The 19,016-nt window shown below is 43.1% G+C and overlaps 1 protein-coding gene across 1 annotated transcript in view; it reads right to left on the reverse strand.

The window, feature by feature from the left end:
* Nucleotides 1-939: 939 nt before the first annotated feature.
* The window catches only part of LOC119656527 (putative leucine-rich repeat-containing protein DDB_G0290503), a 112,899-nt gene continuing 94,822 nt past the window's right edge, over nucleotides 940-19,016 (reverse strand). Inside the window, exons 7-8 of the mRNA XM_038062873.1 lie at nucleotides 1,545-1,814; nucleotides 940-1,460 (exon numbers count right to left, since the gene is read on the reverse strand). Of these exons, the coding sequence (XP_037918801.1) occupies nucleotides 1,147-1,460; nucleotides 1,545-1,814 (584 nt within the window). The 3' untranslated portion in view covers nucleotides 940-1,146. The remainder of the gene's footprint in view (nucleotides 1,461-1,544; nucleotides 1,815-19,016) is intronic.

A 19,016-nucleotide genomic window follows, 5' to 3' on the forward strand; every position in this document is an offset into this window, starting at 1 on the left:
CCGCGATGAAATGGAGTTCTCTTTCTCTCTGCTTCAAAAGTGGATATACCTATTTTCTAGAACATATCAAACGCGAGATTGCGACAACAAAAGCCCCTGACGAAAAGTCGTCATTGGAACCGGAAACAGTAAGAAACGTTTTGAAGGAAGTGAAAGTGATGCGTGAACGGATTTTTTAGATTTGCGATTTTCAGCTATGAAACAGGAAAATGAAGCCTTATGACGCAAAATAGCAGTCAGCCTTCATCAGGTAATATGACCGGAGTAAAGAGAAATTTCCATCTGATGATGATGAATTGGTTGAGGTTGCGCTCGGGTAGCTGGTGCTGCCCTTCCAAATGCGAAAGGCGACGAATTTGGTGGTGAGGCACTGCTACAGAAATTAAAACTCGCTGTTGAAAATTGTTTTTGGATGTCATGGTCGCCATAATTCACACTTGCGTGCGAATCGATATGCAAGCTGCACGTTCAGCCACATCCTCTTGAACTCCACACAAAACCATGCTTTTCGCGGCCTTCGTGGGACTTCACAGTCTAGATATGTCCACCACGGCAGACTTAGAAATCCCTCGATTCTTAAACAAAATTTTAGGTTAACTTCAGCCGCAAGCCATAAATTTCTTTTCGATAGACGTAGCCGATTGCGAAATAAGTGCATGCAACAGATGAACAAACAAGCACTCAATCGGTTTGGGAAAGGTTTCGTTTTTATATAATACATAGCTACCGCCTTTCTATACTCTCCTTGTAGTATGGTTGTTCTGGAGTACATTCTGTCTAATGAAGAGATATCACCGTGTCCTCGCTACGAACGAAATATCAACACCGAAAACATATTCATGTATTCATGATATCTTCCCTCATCTGATAAAAATACACAAAATTTCAAAAGCATGGAAAGATAATTTGAGAGTAGCTCTAGAATAAAATAGGATTAAATATAAATTAACAGGAGTTTTATTGTTTACACATTATTTCAATTGAATTAACGGAAGAAATCAAACAATTTTAAAGATACAAAATCACCAACTTTACATCATCGCATCATCACTCTTTCTCAATCTTTGCAAATTCTTTCGATATAAAAATAATAATTTATATTTATACATTATCTAATTGTGTGTAAGTCTAATTTATTGAATTGAGTCAAGAATCGCTGAGGATATCCTTTAGAATAGAACTGGAATTCCTTGTTGGGGCGAATTGCTCCAAAACGCTTTCATTTAATAGAATAGGCTGTATTCCGGACGATGATGGGTTCGAACTGTTACTTTGCTGTGAAAGCTTTCTCGCTGACTGCTGTGTACTTGTCCCAGGCGATGTTGCGGCCGATGATGAGTATTTGTTCTCCTGGGTGATTTGAAGCAAGTTAGGCATGTTGGCTGCTGATGGACGTGGCTGTGATTCCTTCTCCAAGAAATTTACGAAAGCTTGAACCAAGCTATCTTTGCTATGATCGGCTAGATAGGAAAGTATTAACGAAATAGATAGGTCAGTGATCATTTGAATAATGAATGATTGCTGTGTTTTTCGGTGTAACTTACTTCCTGTCTGACCACCGGCTCCGTGCAAGAGACCTGTTAACCACCCAGTATGACTTTTATTCAAGCCCACTCGATCCGTCTCGTTTGGTGTAAAATCCAAGACGGTCGTTATCAATTTTAAAATTTGATTTTTATCGTTCTGGTTTGAACTGACGATGTATCCGATAAGTAAACTTTTGACTAGATTCTTTTCTACTTTATCTGCTTGACTCTGTTCCGTATTTTTGAGTTTCCCATCTAGCGCTATGATCTTTTCTTGCTGTTTAACGACTGAAAATAGAAATCATTTTTCTCTTAATATTTTGTAGTGATAAAAGGGAGAGGAAGGCACAAATATAAGTAATGATATTTAAAGGCCGGTCCAATAGAACATATCGATGATGAAATTTCAAGGAGAAAATGTAGTCATCATAAAGTTTTTAGTTTTTCTAGAAGTTTAAAAAAAAAGTTGGAATACCGGAAGCGCGCGCTTCGAGTATAAAGGTTTTGTGTTCATCTTATGGAAGAAACTTCTACGCACAATCTTCCATCCGAATATAGCTACAAATCCAACATATTTCTTCATATGAGCTCCCTTTGCTGTGGTATTGACGAATTGATATGTGATGGTTGATGGTGACGTCATATAGGTTGTAGAATGCAAAAAATGGGTTGCCGGGTGAATTTTGTAAAATATGGAAATCTACTTTAATTAACTTGATTTGTGCAGATATCGAAACCGGATGTATTTTGAGGCTTAGATTACGTAGAGATGCACCACTGTAATTTTTTTCAGCTTTTTCGGTTGGATAGGTTCCGATTTGACGTCGGATACCAGTTGACTCAGTTGTGAATGAGTACCTGAGTGAAATCAGGGTAATACTCTCGGGCGAGTGCAATGCTGACCACATTGTCTCCTACAGTCTACTGTAGTGTACCGTTAGGGTCTTGAATGAAGTACTCTAACACACTTAAAGGCCCTGATCCAATATGGATTGTTGCGCCAACGATTATCATTTTATATTTAATTTATATGTTTCAGAGAACAAGACCTGCTTCACTTTTTGAGAACACATTTTGAGCCCTCACTTCTCTATGTTTCACCCAATATCAGAAACAAGGTCATTTTCGAAAAGTCGAACCCTTTCATTTGATTCCCCACATGAAGAGAGTTTTACACAAAACCTTAAAAATAAAGAGGGGAAAGTCCCTAGGCAAAATAACCCTTAAAACTACTCCTTAGAATACGACGGTCCAAGCAATCTAACCTTATCACACAAGAGGCATCTGCTTCAAGGGGGGGGGGGGGGGGGGGCGGATGTGAAAGGGAATGTAGCAAGGAGCTCTTGTATTTTTTCGTGAATTAGGAGTTATACTAGCGTTGCCTGAAAATGTTGCTGGAAATGTAAATCCGTTATAGAGAAAAGCGGGAAGAATTTAATCGAAACAGTAAAGAGTGAAAATAAAAACAGAAGAAGCGACAATTTTGTGCAAGGTTGAAAATTTTATTAGGAAAATAACAAAGTCAGCTTCGGACCAATCCTATGACCGAAGTAAATGACGAAGTCGATCTAGATGAGCCGACCCCGCCTCCGAACGGAACGAAGGAAAAGAAGAAGGATTATGTTGCCGACGACTGCACTGTCTGGACGCTCTGTTGGGATGATCAGTGATCTGAAAAGGTTCCGCGTGTACCTTTTAACCGACTGCGCACGACGAAAAGTTTCCGTTTTAGTATATCCAGAAATTTAACTATAAAAGTTTCATTGAGATAACCTAGTTCCAATAAACACAATTCGATTTAGGTAAGCCGACCCCGCCTCCGAACGGAACGAAGGAAAACAAGAAGGATTATGTGCACTCCAACGTTATCAAAACCGTTCCAAGCTGAACTAAAATACTTTTTGGGATAAAATTTAATCAATTTCGAAGAGAGAAATTAGGCTCTAGTAAGTACTGTTCTTTCATTGATTCATCGAAACTGAAACCTAAAAGAAGAATGCTATAAAAGAAAGCATCACTCTCTGTATGAAAAAAAAAAACATAACTACGAGACGGAAAAGGTGAGGAAGAAAACTGACCTGAAATGCAGGATTTTCCCAATTAGTATGAAGAAGGCACATAAGAGGCGCTTTCCGGGAGTAAAATGGAAGAAATCCTTTCCATCCAGAAAAGAATTTGGGTAGCAAAAGAAGTTGATTAACTGAGAAGGTAACACAATGACATGCTGATAGGTCGCGTTAATCAAAGTAATGAAGCTGCAGTTAGATTCTAGCAAATCTATACTGTTTATTTCCGCCACTTTTTTAATTATAATCCGAGAACTCTAGGAACAAAACTGCTTTGAACAAGTTAAATAACCACATGCGAGAGACCCAGAACATCAAGGGAGGAATTTAGCTACAATGCATGCAGCTGACAATATTATAAGAACTGCAACCCGGTAATGTTGCTATTACAATAGTGATCCGTCTTGTCAACTAACATAGATTCAAGTCTGTTTTGTGGAATGTGCTAATTAATTAAAAGTGGCTAATGCAACACATGCCAGAAGCGGAGCTATGAAGGACTTCCCGCGGTGCATTTTGGTAATAGCCAATGCACAATGAAAACGAACAAGTGACTCGGGCGAGCTGTCAAATGAGGTTCATTACACGAAATTGTATGGAGCGATGTACAATAATTCCCGCTCGTTAGCTCGCTAGCAATAAAGTTAGCAAAATCGAACTTTTGGGTCGACCGCGCTTTTCGTTTTCGGCAGTTACTTTTCGCAATCTGCCTTACAAACAGCCCCATGAAAGATATTCGCCTGCTCCTTACTGTAAAAATAAGCGCGTAGCGGGATGACTTGGTGATGACCACCACTGGGGCAGAATTTCGATGATGCATTTGAAATTTGAACATAGTAAGCCCTATCCGCCGCTGGTCATTTTCCAAATCGGCCTTCGTTCATGGCAATATTCTGAATGCATATGCCAGTGAAGGAATGGCGAACACATCCAATGTGGTCATTGTTCTCCCTAGTTATATACGATTTCAAAATCAGCATCTCATGTCGCACGAATTTTTACGACAGAGCATCCTTCAAACTACCAACTCGCATGGGATATTTGTAGAAATTTGTCTCAGTCATAGCTTGAAACAGGAGATTATCAATGCTATACCGGGTATAGAGCTTTGTAGATGATTTGGATACGACACCCAGACCCAATTCCATCCGTATATAGGCGTAAAAGACTTCTAAAAAAGTCATTAGCACTAGCATGCAACGTGATATCATGCAAGTATATCAAATGCGTCAGCACGCAGGACATTGACATTTGATTGCAAAACATCATTCAGTAGCCATGAAAGGAATTCAGTACCAAACAAAAACAGAGGGCTCAATGAATCCCTTTGGAAAGTGCTGGCTGGCTTCTAAGGTGTTGATGCCCTCGATTAACAACTAAACAGATATCTGTCTCCCCTGGTTGCCTCTACAGTTTACAATTACCGAGACGACAAGTCGGTAGTCCTCCTTATCCTTGAACAAAATGTCGTTAGTTTCGTACGTGCATTTATCCTTCGACTAACTATGGACGTTATGAATTTGTAGAGGGTTCGCAAGAAAGTAATCGGCCTTATGTCTGTGGGATTTTGCATCATGTTGTTTCTAGGGACAAGGTCAATAATCTGCATAATGAGGAACGGTAGAAATTCCTCCGGCCGATTAATTACCTGATTTAAACTATGCGCCAACCGACCATATACCCTGGTGAGCTTGTGGCGCGGCAGGATCTGCAGCATTCGAAATTTATTTCGGATGTTGCGGATGCGGACGGGTAGATGGCGCTGAACGTGGAAACTCTCCACTCACGCGTTTTCAGAACGCACCGGGGAAGTGGAGAGCCAGCGGTAAAAAAGTGCCGTTGGTTGGGACAGTAAGGACCGCATGGAAATAAGTCGGTCTCTTCTGTTCCCAACCGCGAGACGGAACACTTCAGCGCGAGTAATATAAAAAAAAAATATTATTACAAGAAAAGGCTCCATCGGTCAGTCTCCTAGAAGTGCGGGAAAAGTCTATTACTAAAGTTGTTCGTTATTTTCTTATACCGTTTTTGATATTAAGACTGAATGTGCAGAGACTGAATTGGAAGTGTTATTTCATTGATTTGATATTATATCTAGTCATAAATATGTTGACATTTAAAATTTTCATTTACTAAAGTGGTGACCCCGATACTAGAGCCCGTCGAGGAAAACGCACAAGCGCCGCCGCCACAATCATCGCCACCATCAAGACGAAAAGGCCACCAAGGGCAGGAAATAGCTGCGATTCATCAACATCTTTTCTACGCACAATACAATTGTGCTACGAGCCGACGACGTAAATAACGTCGCATAGCAAACCTTCCGCACTCTACGACGGGCATAGGCAGGCACTTCGCATAAGCGCACACATCCCCGTCCGTCTACGGGTCCAGTCAGCCAGTTGCCCAGCAAAAGCAGCACAAAGATCAGCAGACAATTATACCCGACAACAGCAGCAAACGGCCGTCCCTAGCACCGCCAACGCCGCAGCTACAGCCCGACGAATTCAAACCAGCGCCGCCGTCGAGGACAGCTAGTAATATCAATTTCAAATTTATTTAATTATTATTATTATTATTTATTGTTATATCAAGTGAAGATTAGTTAAAGTGCTAAATTAAGTGAAATTATTATCGCACTAATTGTTAATTATATTTAAAGTTAAATTGTGACAATAATAACCAAAAATCGCTGCAAGAGACGGCGTTGAGGTGTTTCAAGTTCGCAAGTTCTCTGTTTTCCCGGTGTTTTTGGTCTGCGCTGGAGAGCGTCCGCTTCGGTCGTCGTTTTCTTTTTTCTCGTTTCGTGCGTGCATTTGTGGGTGCGGCCTGCCGTGTCGGTGTAAATTTCACCGCGTTTCAGTATAAACTCACCGCGTCTGCATCACAATCTCGTACTTCTCGTTATTAAAAATGTCGTTTGAAAATAAAGACGCGGCAGGCCCATCGGACCCACAGGTGACCGCCCTCGCCGTACGCGTTCCTCCGTTTTGGCGTCGGAACCCCGAGCTGTGGTTCGTGCATTTGGAAGCACAGTTCCAAATGTCCGGTATCACATCGGACGCGACCCGTTTTAACTACGCGGTGGTCGGCCTGGACGAAGAGTCCATACTTCTGGTGTCCGACGTGGTGAAGTCGGCATCGTACGCTCAGCTCAAGAGCGAGTTGATCAGGCGCCTGTCGGCAAGCGAGTCGGCAAAATTAGACCACTTGCTGGCGGGTTTAACGTTGGGTGATCGAACTCCCAGCCAATTGCTTCGTGAAATGAGGCAATTGGGTGGGAGCAAGATCGGCGACGACCTGATCAAGTCGCTCTGGCTGCGTCGGCTCCCGGAGGGCACCCAGGCGATCCTAGCATGCGTCTCCGGTTCCTTGGAGGAACTAGCAGCAACGGCCGATCAAGTACAGGAGGTGTACGTTCGCCCAACCATAGCGGCCGTTCAACCACCGTCGGATGAGGTCGGCGACTTACGGCGCGAGATCGCGGCCTTAACTGCCAGCGTGGCCGAGATGCGGGCGACGTTGGACGCTCAGCGTTCGAGTGCCAGGCCGCGAGCTCGCTCACGGTCTGCCACACGAAAAGGGCGTTCGGGTAGCAGGTCGTCAAGACAGCCTGCGGACCAGGGTATTTGCTGGTATCATCGTAACTTCGGAGATAAAGCGACAAGATGTACGCTACCTTGCAAATTCGCGCCTACCACAAAAAACTAGGTCCGCGGGGGGTCTTGGCGACGGCCACCCAGAGCGCAGCGCCACGTCGCCTAACTATTTTCGACCCCCTCAGCAGGCGCAACTACCTCGTCGACACGGGTGCGGAGGTTTCGGTTCTTCCCGTACCCCAGCATCATCGACTATATCCACAACCCCTCAAACTGGCGGCAGCAAATTCCTCCCGCATCAATACATACGGGTACAGGCAAGTGGACGTGAGTCTTGGCTTGCGTAGGACGTTTCCGTGGCGTTTCATCCTGGCGGATGTCAGCTTCCCCATATTAGGCGCAGACTTCTTGTGTCACTATGGGTTGCTGGTGGACTTGCAAAATAAGTCCCTTATAGACCCCACAACCAAACTAAATTCGTCGGGCCAAATGGTATCTCACGCTGACAATAACCTTTCCGTTCTTTTGGAAGACATCTCCGACTCTCGTGTTCGGACACTCCTCCAAAAGTTCAGCCAGATAACTACCGAATGTAGTCTCTCGAAACCAGTAAAGCACAATGTGCAGCACCACATAAATACTACTGGTTCCCCGATTTTCTCAAAGGTGCGTCCTCTACCACCCCAGAAACTGGCTATCGCGCGGAAAGAATTTGAACAACTTGTTCAACAGGGTATCTGCAGGCCCTCAAACAGCTGTTGGTCTTCCCCTTTACATATGGTCCCTAAGCCAAATGGCGAATGGCGTCCCTGTGGGGATTACAGAAGGCTAAACGCACAGACTGTTCCTGACCGATATCCGATTCCACTCATCCACGACTTTGCGCATCACCTCGCGAATTGCCGCATCTTTTCGACCTTGGACTTAGCCAAGGCATACCACCAAATCCCAGTAGCTCCTGAAGACATTCCAAAGACGGCAATATGCACACCCTTTGGACTCTTCGAGTTCACCCGAATGACTTTCGGATTGTGCAATGCGGCGCAAACCTTTCAAAGGTTCATTCACTCAGTCCTGCGAAACCTCGATTTCTGTTTCGTCTATTTGGATGATGTTTTGGTCGCTTCTTCTACTGAGTCTGAGCACTTAGCCCATCTCGAGTGCATTTTTCAACGTCTCCTTGAGGCCGGTTTAGTCTTAAACGTTGAGAAGTGCAAATTCCTTCAAAAACAGGTGAGATTCCTCGGCCACTCCATTTCCTCTGAAGGAATACAGCCCGACCCAGACAAGGTGCAAGCAATAACAAGCTTCCCGCGTCCAAAAACAGTGAGGGAGTTGAGGAGGTTCTTGGGCATGCTAAACTTTTACCGTCGTTTCCTGCCCAAGGCCGCCCATCACCAGTCCGTTTTGAACGCGTACTTGTCTGGCCCCAAAACAAAAGACACACGAGAGATTGTGTGGTCTGAAGAGGCTGTCTGCGCGTTCAATAAATCCAGACAGCAACTGGCTGATGCTACACTTTTGGCATTTCCTCATCAAGATGCACCCCTAGCCGTTTTTGTTGATGCCTCTGACATCGCAGTAGGTGCTGCCCTTCACCAAAAGGTGGACCAAGTTTGGCAGCCGTTGAGCTTCTTCTCGAAGCAGATGAATCCCGCTCAACGGAACTACAGCACCTACGATCGCGAACTGCTCGCCGCATACCTGTCCATCAAATACTTCCGTTTCTCCCTAGAAGGCAGGCCGTTCACAGTGTTCACGGACCATAAGCCTCTCACGTTCGCTTTGAAACAGAAGCCCGACAAAGCGTCCCCTCGTCAGCTTCGACACCTGAGCTTCATAAGCCAGTTCACGTCAGACATTCAGCACGTGTCCGGGAAGGACAACATTGTTGCTGACGCTTTGTCTCGTGTCTCCGAAGTTAACATCCCCGCCTCACTCGATTTCTCGGCTATTGCCAAGGCGCAAGTGGATGACGCAGCACTTCAGAGCCTCAAGTCCAACCCCAAATACAAATTTCGGGAGTTGCCCATCTTCGGCTCAAACCTCTCGCTCTGCTGCGAAGACTCGGAAAAGGGACCTCGGCCATACATTCCGGCCACATTTCGCAAGGAAGTGTTCCACGCAGTTCACGACTTGGCGCATCCCGGCATCAGGACAACAAACCGGTTAGTCACCGGAAAATACTTCTGGCCCTCCATGAACAAGGATATCAATTCCTGGGCCAGAGAGTGCATCGCATGCCAGAAGTGTAAAGTCTCCAGGCATGTAAGGAAAGAAGTGGGCTCATTCCCCCGCACTACCAAGCGTTTCCACACAATACACCTCGACATAATAGGGCCTTTGCGAGACTCGCACGGTTACAAGTATTGCCTCACAATCATCGACAGGTTCACGCGGTGGCCTGAGGCAATACCTCTGAAGGACATTACGGCGCAATCTTGTGCCGAAGCCCTCTGCCGAGAGTGGATACCTCGCTTTGGCGTCCCTGCAGTGATCATCACCGACCAGGGAATGCAATTTGAGTCCACCCTTTTCTCCGAGTTAGGCAAACTCCTGGGTTTTAAACGCCAGCGGACTACTGCATACCACCCGCAGTCCAATGGGATGCTAGAACGTTGGCACCGGACGCTGAAAGCCGCCATTATGGCACGCGACGACCCGTCCTGGACTCAAGTCTTGCCTCTCGTCCTACTCGGCCTTCGAACAACCCGCCGAGAGGAATTTGCTGCCAGCCCCGCGGAGCTGGTTTTCGGGGAGAACCCAAGACTCCCAAGCGATCCGGTCTTCGACAAGAGATCGGGTCTCACGGAGTCGGGGTTGGTGCGTCTGCTGAGGGACAATCTCCGACGCATCAAAGCGCCACCACCCACTCGACACTCGTCCACACCTGCTTGTTCGCCCAAGGAACTGGACACGTGCACGCACGTGCTGATCAGGACGGATGCCGTCCGGAAGCCGCTGCAGCCTCCATATGAGGGCCCGTACCGCGTTCTCGAGAGGGGAGAACATTTCTTCCAGCTCGAGATCGGTGGTCACAAAAAGGCGGTCTCTTTGGCCAGGCTGAAACCCGTGTGCGCCCCGAAGCAACGTCGTGTCCGCTTTGTGGATTAACGGCGAACGAAGTTCGGGGATCCGTCGCCGAAACCCCCTAGGTTTCGTCTGGGGGCGGAGTGATGTGGCGCGGCAGGATCTGCAGCATTCGAAATTTATTTCGGATGTTGCGGATGCGGACGGGTAGATGGCGCTGAACGTGGAAACTCTCCACTCACGCGTTTTCAGAACGCACCGGGGAAGTGGAGAGCCAGCGGTAAAAAAGTGCCGTTGGTTGGGACAGTAAGGACCGCATGGAAATAAGTCGGTCTCTTCTGTTCCCAACCGCGAGACGGAACACTTCAGCGCGAGTAATATAAAAAAAAAATATTATTACAAGAAAAGGCTCCATCGGTCAGTCTCCTAGAAGTGCGGGAAAAGTCTATTACTAAAGTTGTTCGTTATTTTCTTATACCGTTTTTGATATTAAGACTGAATGTGCAGAGACTGAATTGGAAGTGTTATTTCATTGATTTGATATTATATCTAGTCATAAATATGTTGACATTTAAAATTTTCATTTACTAAAAGCTGAACCGGAAATTCTGCACCCGATCCAGACCAGCCCCTCCCGTTCTTCAAGCCGTTTGTGGCTCGTCAAACTTTCTCTTCGGGAAAAGAAATGTTATTTTATCCGGATAAATGGCTACCAGAGACAAATCCCAAATCCTTGATGTGAAATTGTTATGCGATATCCATGACAGAGTTGCGGGAGATTCAGAGAAGATTTTACAAAGAAACCAGAGGTACTGGAGAACCCCTCGGACATCCTTCCTTAGTGACCTATTTATGAAAGGTAATTTCGACTAATCCACGGTTCTAAAGACTGTGCATAGCAGTCATTCTTGAATTAAAAAATCATGAGAGGAGAAAAGTGATTCTATTTAATATCTATAGATAACCCCCGTACATAAGGAAAGATTCCGAAAAAATCAAAGCACTCCCGCCCACAAAAAATAGCACCTCCCAGGCAATAAAACATAGACTGCTCACAGTGCCTGTTAGCCTCCTCTTTCAAATACCAAATAATAAGCATCCAACGATGAGGGTTTCCTTCGAGCTTCAATCCCTGATTCTTTGATTGTCCAATTAGTATATTACCAGTAATTGAGGGGCCACAGTTACGAGAATGGAACAACTAAGACTTTTCGCTGATTCTGGAGGTTCTTCCTCGGGAGTGCAAGACTATAATTAAGGTAATCGATTCTTTCATCATTTATGCATTTGTCCGTTGTATATACTAAATGAATATGATACAAAAAATAGCCAGAGAAACAGCCACCGCTTTATGGTTTGGTTTTGAGTATGTTTTATACTATATGGGCGAATTTAATCAATCACTGTATTGTTAACGATCATGCATATTCTTCCTTTTCTTTATCTCTGTGGGAAGCAAGGGTGTCAGTATTAGTTTCGCCACTTTTCTCAGTTATAAACTGGATTCGCGTGAAGTCAAGCAATTTTAAGATTGTTCTGCAATACGTGATCATTTCTAATTTGGACGATTGATAAGAGGAATCATTGGTAAGCGCCCACGGAAATGAGGAACGGCATTGAATTGCCGGTCATATCTCAAATCATTTTCTTGACAACGCCGTACAGTATTTTACCTCGGGCAAAGAAGTTATATCTGCAAAGTTCCGTTTTTTTTAACGGAAAATAGAAAGTTGGAAGACATTCCGTCCCTGTCGTATACGCATAAACCCACGAACATCTTCGGACGTGGATTAAATTTGGTTATCTAGATTATATTCAAAAAAACTAGAGAACAGTAATGAGCACTTCATTTATGATTTTTTACTCCACACTCTGCGCCACAGTATTTAGATCAAATTGGAAGAAGCTAGATAACCGACCCCTAGAGGCAACTAAACGCCATAACTTCCATATCAATTGCATGCATAAGCACCTGTACAGAGAGAAAGCACACGGAAATATACTTCAGAAGAACACCGCACCGAGTTCTACGAAGGAATCGCGGAGGCCATAGAGGCTGGGAGGGTAGGACCGAGCAGGGAAGTGGACCTTCTGCCCACAGAAAAGCAGAAGCTGGCGAACTAAATCTAAACTTTCTGCAGCTCAAGTCGGACATCGAAACGCAAGAAAGTGCCACGTAGGGAAACGAGGATAATTCTCCGCAGCTCCTAGCACTAATGGAGCCAATGCCCAGCACTAAGATAACCCAGGTGAACTTCCACCATGTAAAATCTGCATCTGCAATAAGGGAAAGTTCTAAGGATAACATAGTGCTGATTCAAAAGCTCCGGGTGCACTGGTGCAGATTCGCGGTCTGCAAGGGGGAAGTATGCAAGCAATTTAGGATTCATCTAGTGAACAATCAAGATCAATCAAGGACAATCATTCTTAAATGAAATTTAAGTGTATTTGTCTTTTAGAGTTGCTGCTTGAAAATCTCGTGGTTGTCCAAGTCTCACTGGAAACCGGGGAGAGAAGTCGAGAGGCAGTCGTGATGGGGATATTTTCTAGGAGACGATACCCGAATCCCACCAGAGTTAGTTGTTAAACTGGCGAAGTTCTGTGTGTTCTTCGGCTGCGATGCCAACGCCCACCATTAGATCTGGAGATCAGGAGAACAAATCTGAACTTGGTACAACAGCTAAGGAGTTACACAAACTTGAAAAATTCGCTTGCATGCAGGCGATCTTCAGGATGCCCGAAAGCTGCCTAAATCGAAGGAAGACTGATATTACTTCAAGGCGCTTTCTTGAATTGCTGCTACCAAGGGATAGCATCGCAACGAGTTTTCACTTTGATAAGAAATTTGACACACTTTGGAATAATAGAGCAAGCTAGGTAAGCAATTGCCAAGTAGCTATCCAGGCACTTAGGTCCAACCAGGTGAATCCCAAGCGAACATGGGACTGTCTTAACAGACAATATGCTCGCTAAAGTCTAGATACTTTGGGTTAGAAAGCAATGAGGCAGCGGACCAGCTAGCCAGGAAGTGAGCAGGGACGGCGCTTCATAGACCAGAACCATTCTATCAGGAATGGAACAGTGCTCATGGGGGGATACGAACCCAGGCGCTCGAAAGATTATTTAAACCAAGAAGAGCCCCTGGATCATAATAGGAATAGTCACTAGTCACAGCAGGCTAAATTATTACCTAGGGAAGCGACGAGTATTTACGGACACTGTCCGCAGATTCTATAAAACCTCCCCACATGTTCTGGGACAGCGCCCAGCAAGCAGATTAAAGCACCTGGGGGAATACGCTTAATACTAGGTGAAACACTTTAAAGAAAGGAACATAATAAAATTCATGACGATTATAATCTTAAACGACATACTATATTTAATAGGTATGCTACATCCGGTAAAGGAGCACAATAGTTCTTTTAGGACGCGATGCCACTCCCATGACATTATTATTATTGGTTAAAAAAATACTGTCCTTTTGTTGAAAAAGGTTTGGGGCAACCTGGAATAAGTAATGGAAGATTTTTGATAATATAGTGTGAGAGTGCAACCTATCAAAGGACATAGACTCGTTGAATAGGATTACTAACATTAGCGGCAGGAGAAGGAGATTTGACGAAATTAAATTTTCGTCGCTCTAATTATTGGTTATTATCTAGTATCTCTGAAACCCCTCAGACAGTGCTTTTCAAGTGGATTACGGATTCTGGCGTTTAAGCAAGCGAGACAACTCCGCTGGAGTGGGGATGTGCATTAAGAGAAGTGATTCAAATGAATGTAGAAGGAGATTACCGCTTCATCGCAAGGCAGGTTACTCTAGTTGTAGATACTAACTCAGTTGGGCTTGGAAAACTAGTTAGAAGGATCAACATTGGATTTTTGATATTGGCTTTACTGACTTTCGGGTGTAGTACTAAATGTAAGGAAATGTTATGATCAGTCAGTTTGGAGAAAATAATGCCGGAATGTGCGATCGACGTAAATCCATATAAAACTGAATTTTGAAGTTAGACGTCTATTCATCTAAAATTAGATAAGAAGGCTGGAAGGAAGGAAATATAGAAGTATCGCTTCATTATCGTCAACGGCGCAACAACCGGTATCCGGTCTAGGCCTGCCTTAATAGGGAACTCCAGACATCCCGTTTGCGCCGAGGTCCACCAATTCGATATCCCTAAAAGTGGTCTGGCGTCCTGGCCTATGTCATCGCTCCATCTTAGGCAGGGTCTGCCTCGTCTTCTTTTTCTACCATAGATATTGCCCTTATAGACTTTCCGGGCTGGATCATCCTCATCCATACGAATTAAGTGACCCCCCCCGATTTTATCCACAACCCGACGGTTATGGTATCGCTCATATATTTCGTCGTTGTGTAGGTTACGGAATCGTCCATCCTCATATAGGGGGCCAAAAATCTTTGGAGGATTCTTCTCTCGAACGCGGCCAAGAGTTCGCAATTCTTCTTGCTAAGAACCCAAGTCTCCGAGGAATACATGAGGACTGGCAAGATCATTGTCTTGTACAGTAAGAGCTTTGACTGTATGGTGAGACGTTTCGAGCGGAACAGTTTTTGTAAGCTGAAATAGGCCCTGTTGGCTGACAACAACCGGGCGTAGATTTCATCATCGTAGCTGTTATCGGTTGTGATTTTCGATCCTAGATAAGAGAAATGATCAACAGTCTCAAAGTTGTATTCTCCCATCTTTATTCTTCCCGTGTGACCAGTGCGGTTTGATGTTTGGTTGGTTTTTAGTGCTGACGTTGCCACCATATACTGTGTCTTGCCTTTATTGATGTGCGGCCAAAGATCTCGCGCCGTCTGCTCGATCTGGATGAAGGCAGTTTGTACGTCTCGAGTCCTTGTCCCCATGATGTCGATATCGTCAACATAGGCCAGTAGTTGGGTGGACTTAAAGAGGATCGTACCTCTTGCATTTACCTCAGCATCACGGATCACTTTCTCGAGGGCCAGGTTAAGAGGACGCATGATAGGGCATCCTCTTGATGTAGACCGTTGTTGATGTCGAATGGTCTTGAGAGTGATCCTGCTGCTTTTATCATTTTATTATCAACGGCGCAACAACCGGTATTCGGTTTAGGCCTGCCGTAATAGGGAACTCCAGACATCCCGGTTTTGCACCGAGGTCCACCAATTCGATAACCCTAAAAGCTGTCTGGCGTCCTGACCTACACCATCGCTCCATCTTAGGCAGGGTCTGCCTCATCTTCTTTTTCTACCATAGATATTACCCTTATAGACTTTTCGGGCTGGATCATCCTCATCCATCCGGATTTGGTGGCCCGCCGACCGCCCGCAACGTGCTGAGCAGGATTTTAGCCACAACCAGACGGTCGTGATATCGCTCATAGATTTCTTCGTTATTTAGGCTAACATTTGTTAATAATATATTTGATCAACTCTGTCTTTAAAATTTGAAACTATTATGAGGATAACAAACAACGGTAGCAAAGCAGCACTGCTTTGTACTGTTTATAGCTACAGCGAGGATTTAAGTTCCTCGTCGATATGTTCTGAAGGGTTAGCCTGCAAGAAAAATTATTTATTCATTTTTATGTTTAAGAGAAACTAATTGTTATACAGTTTTATATTAAATAAATTTCCATTACATGCAGCATTTTCATTTCCATGGAGAGAGCATTACAAAAGCACTGGTTTATTTCTTCAATTACACAACCAGTACCTAATATAATACTCAATCCAAAGAACGCATTATTTTAGTAAGTTATGCTCGTGACAAGACCATGCTTGATGTTATCGATCTTTTTAGGTTTTAAGAGTTAATTTCACAAAATGGTATCACTCCTTAGAATAACATTCGATGCAAAATTGTATCTGTCATTTCACGTATCTTGAAAAAGTTTTCCTTTCAAGAAAGCAACGATCTTAACGTATAGAAAAGTGAATATGTGGAATTTTACAAGGGACATTTTGAGGGCGAATCAACTTCAGTAAAAAATGACTATGTGAAGTAATAGGTGTAGTATGCACCACACATTGATAACAGTAACAGCAGTTTCATGCTACAAATATTTACATTGAATACAATTATGCGCAATATTTCCAGATATTCTCTCTTCAAAACAAGCGACTGAAACTCGAACAAAACTCAAATCATACGAATCATGAGCAGAAAAAAAGGAAATTTTCAAAATAATTATCAAAATAACTTAATTGAAGATAGCGACGAATATAAGGTAGTCTCAATATGTACTGTGGGCTGTGCATTAAACATGACCACAATAACAATTTGAGATTGCCCTATGGGCCGTCACTGCAACGCAAAAATAGGTGTATATAGCGCAAAATAAGTAAATTGAAATGGATATAAAATATGCGGGAACAGGCTTAAAATAAAATATCTATAAATATAAAATTTAGTGGGAAGCGCAACACGAAAATGCAATCCAGACAAAATCATTAGCGACAATGATGTGAACAAATACAAATGTGGTAGATAATATCAGTGCAGTTTTTGAATGTGAAAATGGTGACCAGTATCTATGTACGTGTTTTCATTCTCCATAAAAGTTTTATTTTTATAGTCAGTTAGAAATTAGTATGAAATATGATGGCTGAAATGTTTTAAAAAGAAAGAAACGGATTAGTCTTAGACCAAATAATTACTCAAACCAAAAGACCAAGTCCTGACACATTTCTGCATTATTTGAGGGGAGAAAGGAGTAATCACTCTTTTCTAATACGATGCCTTCTAGGACAGATAAATGTTTCGTTTTTACTTGAGGACGATGATGTATTTACTAGCCTGCGGACCAAGTAACGCAGAGGTCGAGGTTACACAATTATATGTACAGTGACCAATAAAAATATCGGAACACCTGCCAAGAAGAATTAAATGAACCAAAAAATTGTACTTAAAATAAAAAGGGAAAAATTACTTGCTATTGCAAATTAACAATCGATTGGGTGATACATTTTCAATCGGGCACTTTTATTGTAGCGTTATTTTTATTGGGCTAACACTCAAAGTTCGAAAAATACAGATCACTATGGTTTCGTCCAGGGCAGAGACAGCTTATCAGAGCTGCCTCATTTCTCTCAGCTCCCAGGGTAGAGGTGAGCGTCTGATGAGTTGTCCCTTAATTTACAATTCTGGTATACGTATCATCGGACAAAAATCTTCTTGATTCTCCGGAAGTTCACTTTGAATGATTCCCATCCCCCTTGGTTGAACTTTACTCATCATATTCTAGCTCTCACCTATCAAACTTGTAGAAATATACCATCCATGACGGTCTGCTTCCCATATTCGATGGGTAGATAATTTATTCATCGAAAACAATGAGACCTGTTACTTCTCCGTATTATTAAAGTCTTCAACTTGTTAGACCCAGTCGTGTTGAAGAATCCTTTCGTTGATATGCTTCCGCTCGAAATATTTACCACCTTTTAGCGCTTAAGCATCGTTTGGCAAGCACTTGTGCAAAATACTACTTTTGTTTATATATTTCGCAGTTGAATTATAGCACAATTTGAAGAAAATCTTTTAAGACAAGCATCCATCGCTTCTTAATTGCGGCACTTTCTCCGGGTCTAATTTGTTCATAGATCCCATGCCTATTTTTGAATGAGCTGTATCTAACCGTCATGGGCGAAAGTAGAACAATACGAGCTTTTTACCAATTCTAGGACCTCTTTCTTCAAAGTTGGTCGGCCTATGGGGAGATTGCTTCCTCTCACTAAACTGAACCATTCGAAAACAGCTTTATCCACTATTAAATTTTGCATACTTGGTCCCTTTTAACACTTCCACTAGAACTAGCATTTCCTAACCTTCTGCCCTTATCTGCCCAAGTAAACTATGTGCTAAGGGATATTTAAACAGCAGATTCGCCTGTTTAAACAGACACTTTGTGCTTAAATTTACAATATACAATTCAATGGGGTATCCAAGACCGCAGGGAAAAAATCTGGGCCCGGAGTGCAGTGCGGATACCACTGTTATTCCCTTTTTTTTCATTGAATACCCCATAACAGTTCAAAGATGATTTTGTGCTTTACCAAGTTACCGACCCAGAGCACAAAACGCGCAATATCAAAATATGGTTGCTTTTCAACTGCATGAAAGTATTAGATATAGCTGCTAACGCCCCGACATGAATCCCATTGAAAATTTATAGGATCACTTGCATTGCCGTATCCATCAACATCTGATTTCTTGTAAGCGGGAGCTTATATCTGTGCTAAGGGAGGAATCGAGCAAAATTGATGCCACGATTTCAATTTTATGGTCATTGTCACATTTGAATAATATTGTTTTCTATTTTTATGAAGTGTCCCTTTCCTTTTGTCCGACAATTAAATTTCAAACGTGGATTTTTTAGGAATAACTGAAAATTTTTATTGTTCAATTCAATTCAATTTTTCCACAGATTTTGCTAGCTTATATATAGTTTTTTGCAGATGTCCCATGGTCACTGGTCATATTTTAGGATGTGAAGTCGTGCCCTCATATAGAAATGGCATGACAATCGATAAAGTACATTTCATTCAATAGCTTTGTTAACGGAAGCAACATGAAGATAGATTGTACAAGTGGCGCCCACTTTAAAGTCTTATGTCGTTGGAATAAGGTAAATGCTGTATATCGAGAAAAAAAATCATACCAGTTTTGATGAGCAAAAAGTTAAGACTGATTGATATAACTATCATTCCTACAATTATCGACATATTTTGCACGATTATCATGGCGTCAACATGGGTAATCCGCTATCACCACTTAGCAGCGACATCTTTATGGAGCGAACAAAGG

This window comes from Hermetia illucens, chromosome 5 (assembly GCF_905115235.1).
Source record: "Hermetia illucens chromosome 5, iHerIll2.2.curated.20191125, whole genome shotgun sequence".
Lineage (NCBI taxonomy): Eukaryota > Metazoa > Arthropoda > Insecta > Diptera > Stratiomyidae > Hermetia > Hermetia illucens.